This window comes from Nicotiana tabacum, chromosome 9, assembly GCF_000715075.1.
Source record: "Nicotiana tabacum cultivar K326 chromosome 9, ASM71507v2, whole genome shotgun sequence".
Lineage (NCBI taxonomy): Eukaryota > Viridiplantae > Streptophyta > Magnoliopsida > Solanales > Solanaceae > Nicotiana > Nicotiana tabacum.
Genome location: NC_134088.1, coordinates 70,555,908 through 70,566,187, shown reverse-complemented (window position 1 = coordinate 70,566,187; position 10,280 = coordinate 70,555,908). Strand labels below are relative to the sequence as shown.

At 41.1% G+C, this 10,280-nt stretch overlaps 1 protein-coding gene across 1 annotated transcript; it reads right to left on the bottom strand.

Moving 5' to 3' along the window:
• Nucleotides 1-9,084: 9,084 nt before the first annotated feature.
• Nucleotides 9,085-9,890, bottom strand: LOC142163947 (uncharacterized). Its single transcript, XM_075221102.1, has 2 exons — nucleotides 9,836-9,890; nucleotides 9,085-9,737 (listed from the first exon to the last, which is right to left on the bottom strand). The coding sequence occupies exons 1-2, from the start codon at nucleotides 9,888-9,890 to the stop codon at nucleotides 9,085-9,087; spliced, it is 708 nt and encodes a 235-aa protein (XP_075077203.1).
• Nucleotides 9,891-10,280: the final 390 nt, after the last annotated feature.

Sequence of the window (10,280 nt, the reverse complement as noted above, 5' to 3'; positions counted from 1 at the left end):
GTCAACTGAGCAATGGCTTGCCCATGATCATGCAATTCTTTATGTAGGTGAATCACGTTCGGATCACCTTGAGGAACATTTGCCCTACTTTGCCATGCTGATGAAGTGTCCGCCATTTCATCTAAAATCTCACAAGCTTTCATATACAACGTTGTCATAAAATTTCCACTGGCACGTTGATTTACCACACACTGATTGGTCGTATTGATCCCCCGATAGAAAGTTTTTTGAATCATAGCCTCCGTCATATCATTATTGGGGCACTCTTTGACCATAGTTCGGTACCTCTCCTATATTTCATGCAACGGCTCATTGGGATCTTGTTTGAATGCTAGAATCTCGTCTCTAAGAGTAGTCTTATGCCCAGGAGAAAAGAACTTGGAAATAAATTTCTCTGCAAACTCATCCCATGTATGGATGGAATGGTTTGGCAATCTCTCTAACCAATCCAAGGCATTCCCCCATAGAGAGAAAGGAAATAGCCTTTACCTTAAAGCATCCTCGGAGATGTTTGTCTGTTTACTCCCCCAACAAGTGTCTACAAACCCCTTCAAGTGTTTGTATGCAATTTGACTCGGAGCCCCGGTGAAGAATCCCCATTGCTCTAGCAATGTGAGCATTATATTCGTGATTTGAAAGTTGCCAGCCCTAATGTGGGGCGGGACTATAGCACGGGCATACCCTTCATTTGGCAACACCCGGTGTGGAGCCACTCTTTGTGGAAGTGGGGGTGGAACTGGGATGTTGTCTTGAGGCGGTCGGCCTCGTCTATTTTCTTAAGGTTCAAGAGTAACCTCTTCAACTTGGTCTTCTTCAACGTCCACATCCCCCAAAGGTATGTTACCGAGTTGATCATTATTGAGGGCCATTGTTGCACCTATAATTGATTCACACAAATCAGTAACACGAAAGGAAAATAATTCACACACAACCAAATATAAAGCTAAATCCGTTTTTTTAGCTCCCCGGCAACAGCGCCAAAAATTGATCTCGTCCAAGTCACACCTCTATTTAAGGTTATGAAATGGTCGATGAAATAGTAATACCCAACAAGGAGTCGGGGTTAATTTTTCACACGGGGCTATGAATGGGACTTAGGGGTATATATTATAGTGTATGAGCTTGAAATATCTCAAATTGAACTTCCACACACTTGGGTTGTTTCTAGGTCTAATTTAACCTAAACTTACAAACTAAGAATTGAAACTAGAAAAGTGTTTTTGTTGTTGTTTTACAAAAGATGTAAAAGCCTAGAGCTATGACCTTTACCTAGGTATTTGCCTAACGGTTTATAAATTTTAAAGCGTGTTTTAATGATCGAAGTGTATTATAGCTATCAACACTCGAGTACCCACTCAATACCTCTTGGTCAGAGAGTGAGTTTTCCCAATTTGGCTTTCTCAAGTCCAAATGGGTATTGAACAAAACTGTTGATACAAAGCTCAAGTCGGGTTTTACTATATCTAGGTTCAACCCTTTAATTGGGACTATCAATCTCTCAATTTACCCAATTTCTTGTTAGCCAAGTTTTCCTAGACTAAGTCTCTCTTTCTCAAGTAGAGATCAAGTCAAATAGGCATAACCTAATATTTGCAACTATTAATTTAAAAATTAAAAGCAAGAACAAGGCTAAATAATAAACACTCAACCATAAACAAGCAATAAATCAAACACCCATTAAGATTACACTCTAGTGTTGGGTCACAACCCTAATGAAAATCTAGCTATTCATGCTTAAGACAGAAGAAATAGAAGAAGAAATGATAATTAAACTCTTATTGTTAATTAAAATGATGAAATCAATATTCAAATATCTCAAAATAGTAAAAACTACTAAAAAGAGTAAAAGAAACCGTCTATTGTAGCAGATGATTTCAAAAACTTAACCTAAAATGCACTGTATTAATAGAAGAATTTTCGGAAAAAAAATGCCCTTTTAGAGGTTTTGCGGACGCACAATTCCATGTGCGGTCCGCACTTTGCTTCATCCTTACAGGATTGGAAACCTGCAGCCGCTCAATTCTGAACTGAGGCCGCACTTCTCTCTTTCTGCGGACAACAAAAATATGTCTACGGCTGCACCATGCTCTTCTACAGTCTGCACAAATATGTCTGCCGCCGCACAATGCTCTTCTGTAGTCCGCACAAATGTGGTTACGGGTGCATTATGCTCTTCTGCGGCCGCACAATAAATGTGTGGTCCGCACTCTTGTTGAACTTGAGATGCAGGTTCTCTGAACTATGGCTTTTACCCAGTTTCTACGGCCGCACAATTTCATGTGCGGTCCGCATCTTGCAACCTTCTCTAATGGAATTGCTCCATGACATGCGGCTGCAGATGGTATTCTGCGGACCGCACTTTAAGCATTTGTGTTGTTTTTGTCCTTAAGTTCAGATTACTCCCTCTCGAATTGTATTTAATCTTTTGAGCTCATCTTCCAATATTCCTGCAATTAAGCATATTTTATTAGTTTTCGGGAACACAATTAAGCGCTTTGGACTAAAACGATAGCGAAAAGGTGCTAATAAGTATTCAAAATCCCCACTTATCAGTCACCTTCTGTTATGTTTCTCTACCGTTGCCTATTTCTATTCCGGAATAGTTGTACTTATAGATGTTCTAGTGAACTCAGTCGAGCTTATAATTTGTACTACCAGTTTTGGGATATTGTACATGTATTAATAGTTGTTGGCTATGTATAGAAATTTCTGTTTCATGTTTAGTATTTGATTAGTTTAATCTATTAATATCTTAGTATGTGTTAGGCTTACCTAGTTTTAGAGACTAGGTGCCATTACGACATCCTAAGGATGGAATTTAGGGTTGTGACAAGTTGGTATCAGAGCTCTAGGTTCATAGGTGCTACGAGTCATAAAAAATTTTAGTAGAGTCTTGCGGATCGGTATGGAGATGTATGTGCTTATCTTTGAGAGGTACGAAACTATTAGGAAACTTCATTTCTTTCATTTACATCGTGTGGATTTATTTATTTTGGAGTTTGAGCCTTGTCATTATATTCTCTCACAAATGGTGAGATGTGAGATGCAGTTACCATTGATACTTCCCCCAGAGCTGGTGTTTCTAGGTGACGAGGCAGAGGCAGGGGAGGAGCACATGTCACAACTAGAGCATCTGGCAGAGTAGCAATTGAGGAGCCACCAGTAGCTCCAGTTGGGGGACAGGCACCAGAGGTGCCTGTTGCTACCAGCAGCCCTTAGGAGACTTTACCACAGTTCCTGATCATATTTGGTACATTGGCTTAGGAGGGATTGATTCCGGTTGCACCAGCTACTTTATAGATCATGGGAGGAGCTCAGACTCCCGTCGCCCGTACTCTAGAGCAGCGGGCTCACATTGATTAGGTTTTGGGTGTTATGCCGGTAGATCCTGTTATTCTGGTTTAGCCTGAGGCCAGGCCAGGGGCATCAGAGAAGGAGCAGAAAAGGCTTTAGATGTTCAAGAAGTATGACCCTCCTACTTTTATTGGCACGACTACCGAGGATGCACATAGATTTCTGGAGAAGTGCCACTGTATTCTGCGCACCATGGGTATTGTGGAGGTGAGCGGAGTTGCTTTTACTACATTTCAGTTGTCATGAGTAGTGTATCAGTGGTGGCAGGCTTATGAGGAGGGCAGGCCAGCTAATGCGGCACCACTCACTTGGACTCAGTTTTTAGAGATAATATTTAGGGAGTTTGTTCCCTAGACCCTCCGGTATACGTGGCGCACAGAGTATAAGTAGCTGCACTAGGGACTATGACAGTGTCGCAGTACGCAATCATATTCGGTGAGTTGTCCTGACATGTACCTACCTTGGTTCCTACAGTCAGAGAGCGAGTCCACAAATTTTTCGAGGGGGTCAATTATTGTCTTAGGTTCAGCATGGCTCGAGAGTCAGAGACAGATACTCTGTTTAACAGGTTTTGAGATCACTGGGAGGTTGGAGGGCATGCGGGGTCGGGAGAGGCCTCGTGGACCGGTAGGGTCTACTGATTCCTATTTCAGAGGTAGGGTGCATCATGGTAGAGGTTTTGTGTGTCCTCCAATTTAATTTTCACTTTAAGCTTCACGTGGTGCTTCAAATATCCATGGGTCCCAGAGTACCTGTACCGGACAGCTTCCACAGCCACGTCACCAGAGAGGCTTTTTTGAGTGCGGGGATACCATCCATATGGTGGGAGATTGTCCTAGACTCCGGACGGGTGTTCCACCATATAGTATTCAAGCTATAGGTTCCACTCCTATTGCTTCCATACCTGCACCGCCAGCTAGGGGTGGAGGTCACGCGGTTAGAGGTTGTCCTAGAGGGGAAGGTCGGGCCCATTGTTATGCTTTTCCTGGTTGGACTGAGGCAGCTTCACCAGATGATGTCATTACAAGTATAGTATCAGTTGTTTATTGAGATGTATTAGTATTATTTCGATCAGGTCCCATTTATTGGTAAGATTCATCCTACCTTACTTCATATGTGGTTATGTTTCGTGATTCTTTGAACGTGTGTAATTGTTAAGAGGATTGTCAGGGTGTTTTCACGTGAGTTATCCGTGCTATTATTATTATTGATAATTTCACATGCGACGTGACAAGGTAAACTATGTAGGATGTGGTGAGACAATGCGGGATAATTATTGATGTGCGTGTAGCGAGACAAGACGGGCATTTACTTTACTGTTGCGCACGCGGCGAGAAAAGGTGGGCTATGTTGGGGATGATTTGTGATGGCCTGGGAGCATTATCATTGATGATATTTGTGTAATGGTGTGACTATCTTGTGTGAGTCATGCATTTTGCGGGTTTTGTTGTGTTGTTTCCAATTTGTTATTCGGTATCTTTGATCTTACTTGTCGACTCGAGCTATGATAGTACACTTACAGAAGCATACACCATAATCTGTCACCTATATCAGACCATGAGTATAACTCTTGAAGTAAATTGATCACGTACACGTATTTTTATATATATGCCTCCTATGTGGGAACTAAACTATTGGCACGTGAGTTGTCCGTGCGGATATGACATATTGTTACTATTGGCACGTTAGTTGTCCGTGCGGATACGAGATATTGTTATTGTTGGCACGTGACTTGTACTTGCATTTATTCGGTTACTATTAATGGTATTAGCACGTGAGTTGTTCGTGCAGCACGTAGATTGTCCGTGTAGTTGTGATTTTTAAAGTGGCACGAGATGCCGTGTGATTATGATTTGTGAGATGGAGGTATTTCGGTATGATTCGTGTTTTACACTTTACGTTGAAAAGCTTGATGAGTTGAACAACTGTTATTCTTGTTTTTCCTTCTTTCCTTCCATTGGTATTTTGATTGTACTTGGTTACCTGTTGTCTTCACCACATGTACTCTCTTACTGTCATTTGTTGCCTTATTGCCGACGTTAGCCTTGTATTGATAAAATGTTTTATTGTCCGTTAACTACCTTTATTTTTCCATTGTTTGATAATATCAATATCTTGCATAGGTTTCTATGTCTAGTAGGTATCTTGGTCTGACCTCGTCACTATTATACCGAAGGTAGGCTTGATACTTACTGGGTACTATTGTGGTGTACTCATGCTATGCTTGCTACACATTTTTGTGCAGATCCAGGTACCTCAGAGCATGGCAGACATTTATTAGCTGACTGTGAGCTACTGTGGATACTTCAAGGTATACCTGCCATCCCGTTCCCAGGCCTCGAAGTTACATTCTATTGTCTTTCTTTACCGCTTTGTATTTCTATTTCGGAACAGTTGTACTTAGAGACTTTCTAGTGAACTCAGTAGAGCTTATGACTTGTACTACCTGTCTTGGGATATTGTACATCTATTACTGGTTGTTCACTATGTATAGATATTTTTGGTTCTTGTTTAATAGTTTATTGGTTTAAATCTCTTAATATCTCACTATGTGTTAGGCTTACCTAGTCTTAGAGACTAGGTGCCATCACGACATCCTAAGAAGGGAATTTGGGGTCGTGACAGCATGGCTGCCTACTAGTCGTTATTTGGGGTCTCTGGGCGATGGGATATTTGAATGTGATGCCTCTGGGATCTGGAGTATTATTTGGGATGCCGGGGACAGAATGTTTGAATTCGAATTATATGTCAGTCGGTTGTGTACCGTTCTGAGGTTGTCGGAGTAAATTTGAATCTCCGCGTGATGGGAATATTCAATTTTGAATTTGAATCTCCACATGATGGGAGTTTTTTAATTTGAATTTGAATCTCTGCGCGATTGGAGTATCTGAATTTGAATTTGACAGGAATGTAAAATCGCATGTAAGCTGTAGAATTAAAATGTCAACACATTCAAGGTAAAGATAGGAGAATAAATGAGCATGTTCCAAAGATACTCTTGACTGCAGAACTAAATTGCGACCATCGATCGGCGAAATATGTGACAAAATTGAATGGTCCATCCTTAGATTGGAGAAGTTGGCGATGAGGTTTGTGATGACCTATCCGGAATCTCCAATTGGCGGAGCGGCAGTGAAATCTCTTCAAGGTGCTCTAATTGGCAGTGCAAACGATGCGATATGTATAATTTGATCGGATTGGCGGAGCGGGTGGTTTGATATGTACATGGTGCTCCAATTAGCAGAGCAGACAGTTTGATATGCAAAAAGTGCTCCGATTGTGTCAGAGGTTTGGCTCTAGGGTACCTGACAAGAATTTAATATTAGTCCTTAGTTATATGAGACTGAAACAAATTGAATAATAAAGGTGGAATAAGGGCTCATGAGAACCTAGCCGGTCTGGCGTTAATTCTGGTGTTATCTGGTTCCCTTCGATTTTTGTCAAACCTACACTTAAAGAGATATCCTTAGCATGGGAGTGGGGTTGATTTATGTTGATCGTGCGGCTGGCCTTACCTTGAATCTAGCGGATTATGCCACGAAGTTTGGTAGGTAGATCAAGTAGTATTTTCTTAAAAGTTGTTTTGAAAAATCATTTATGTATATGACAAATGTTGTCGTTCCAGATTATGACATGTTTTGACGGTCCCCTCAATGCGAGTATTATTTCTAGATAGCTCTGTCTTGTTGATGATGTTTTTCTAGATATTCCCCTGACGTCGTAACTTCCTTGCTGACGTGCTCGTTTCCTAATATTGGTAATGCATTATAAAGTCTTTTCCTAAGGTGATGAAAGAAACTTTCCAGGTTACCTACGTACCCAAACGAAATCAAGTTTGAGCGTAATTTGAGGGTATGAGTAAATAAAATATTGAAATGACCGAGCCTGACTCAAGCAGCCTACGTATCCAAAATGGCAGGTCAAAACGTAGTTCAATTACAATAGATGCAAAATGACAAAATTTTGAAATGTTATGACTGAGTCTGACTCAGACTGCCTATGTATCTAAATAGAATCTTGTCAAAATATAATTCAATTACAATAGATGACTTAATTTTATGTGGATTGCCTACGTATTTCTTCCAAAGGAAATTGAGTTGTGGCATAGTTCCGAATACGTGGAATGGATATTTTGGATTTCTATTACAAGAGTGGGACCGGGCCCTATATGGGTTGCCTACGTATCCCACTGTGGGAAGTCAAGTCGGGCATAGTTTTGTTATAACAAATCCTAACTCTATAGTCTTCAAATATAGTATCTTATGATTGTGTCTGAATTGATGGGCTTTGTGCTTACTTTTCTGTCTATTTCTGCTAAGATTAATGCTCCTCTTGACAACACTCGATGTACCACATAAGGACCCTGCCAATTTGCCAGGAACTTCCCCTTTGCCTCTTCTTGATAGGGAAGTATCCTCTTCAAAACCAGTTGCCCCGGTGTGAACTGTCAACGCTTCACTTTCCTGTTGAATGCATTGTCCATCCTGTTTTGATACAGCTGACCATGACAAATTGCATCCATTCTCTTTTCATCGATGAGCATGAGTTGTTCTTGTCTGACACGTATCCACTCTGTGTCGTCCAACTTGGCTTCCTGGATAATTCTTAAAGATGATATCTCGACCTCTACGTGTATCACAGCTTATATACCATATACCAGCATGTATGGCATTTCTTCTATAGATGTCCTCATGGTGGTACGGTAACCAAGTAGGGCAAACGATAGTTTCTCGTGCCGTTGCATGTGATTGTCCATTTTCTTTCGCAAGATACTCTTAATGTTTTTGTTGGCTGCTTCAACTGCTCCATTCATTTGTGGCTTGTATGTTGTGGAATTACGATGGACGATTTTGAACTTCTCGCAAATTTTCCTCATGTGATCGCTGTTGAGATTGGCTGCATTGTCAGATATGATTTGGAATCCCAAACCGGCAGACTATGCTATTACGAACAAAATCTAACACCACCTTCTTTGTACTACCCTTGTATGTGGAAGCTTCAACCCATTTAATGAAGTAATCAATGGCCACCAAGATGAAACGATGCCCATTTCATGTAGACGATTCTATAAGTCCAGTTACATACATGCCCCAAGCGGCGAACATCCAAGAAGAACCCATTATGGTTAATTTATTTGGCATAACTAGGATGAAATCCCCGTGAATCTGACACTAGTGACATTTCTGCACATAGAGAATGCTATCCCTTTCCATGGTCATCCAAAGGTATCCGGCTCTTAGAATTTTCCTGGCTAAAGTGAAACCGTTCATGTGAGGCCCGCATGTCCCTGCATGTATTTCTTCCAATAATCTTATTGCTTCAGCAACATCTACACACATTAACAGGTTGAAGTTTGGGGGTCCTCCTATACAGGACTTTCCCGTTAAGGGAAAAATGATTTGCTAGTCTCCTCAATGCTCTCTTCTGACCGTTAGTGGCGCTCTTTGGATATTCTCTTGCCTAGAGGAACCTATTGATGTCATAGTACCAAGGCTTGCCATCTGGCTCTTCATCTACGTGGAAATAGTATGCATGCTGGTCCCGGATCTCTGTCTAGATGGGGTCAATGTAATTCTTGTCCGGGTGTTGAATCATAGATGACAATGTTGAAACAGCATCGGCAAATGCATTTTGGATTATAGGAACATGTTTGAACTCGATCTTGGTGAACTTCTTACACAATTCCTTTACACAATGCAAGTACAAAAGGATCTTGATATTCTTGGTGGTTCATTCTTCTTGGACTTGGTGGATCAGTAAATCAGAATCTCCTATGACCAAAAGTTCCTTGATGTTTATGTCCACCGCCATCCTAATCCCAAGGATGCATACCTCATACTCTGACATGTTGTTTGTACTGGGGAACCTTATCTTTGCTGAAATCGGATAATATTTTCTCGATTTGGAGATTAGGACTGGCCTGATTCCTACTCCCTTAAAATTTGTAGCTCTATCGAAAAACATCCTACACCCTAGGTACGACTCTGAAATGTCCTCCCCAGCGAACAACACTTCTTCATCTAGGAAATATGTGCTAAGTGACTCGTAATATTTGTCCACCAGGTTTTTTGGGATATGATTGACCAATGTTTGTCCTTTGATAGCTTTATGCATCACGTACACAATCTCGAACTCATTGAGAAGGATCTGCCATTTGGCTAGCTTTCCCGTAGGCATCGAATTCTGGAAGATGTACTTGAGCGGGTTGAGTCTGAATATCATATGTGTGGTATACACTGACAAGTAATGTCTTAATTTCTGAGTGATCCAAGTTAAAGCATAACATGTCCACTCCAACAAGGTGTATCTGGCTTCGTATGGCGTGAACTCCTTGCTCAGGTAGTAAATCATTTGCTCCTTCTTCCAAGTTTCGTCGCGTTTCCCTAACACACATCCAAATGCATTATTTAAGACAGACAAATATAGCAACAATAGTTTCCCAGGTTCGGGAGGGACCAACACTCGTGGACTAGACAAATACTTCTTGATTTTATCGAAAGCTTTTTGGCATTGTTCTGTCCACTTTGTAGCGGCATCTTTCTTTAACAACTTGAAAATGGGTTTGCAAATCACTGTTGGCTGGGCTATGAATTCGGGTGATGTAATTCAATCTCTCGAGGAAGCTCATTACGTCCTATTTGCTTTTGGGAGGAGTTAAGTCTTGAATAGCCTTGATCTTTGAGGGATACAACTTTATCCCTTTCCCGCTGATAATGAAACTCAAAAGTTTTCCTGCGGGAACTTTAAATTCACACTTTGTGGGATTCAACTTTAAATTGTACTTTTGTAACCGCTCAACGAACTACCTCAAGTCATTCAAATGATCCACACTCTTCCGTGACTTGATGATGATGTCGTCCATATATACTTTAATCTCCTTGTGAATCATGTCAGGAAAAAGGGTTCCATTGCCCTCATGTAATAGC

Excerpts from the sequence above, each read along its gene's own strand:
- LOC142163947 (XM_075221102.1), bottom strand. The coding sequence starts at position 9,890 with ATGCCGCTACAAAGTGGACAGAACAATGCCAAAAAGCTTTCGATAAAA. Across the intron at positions 9,738-9,835 it reads GCTTTCGATAAAATCAAGAA|GGAAACGCGACGAAACTTGG; the intron begins GTATTTGTCTAG and ends GATGTGTGTTAG.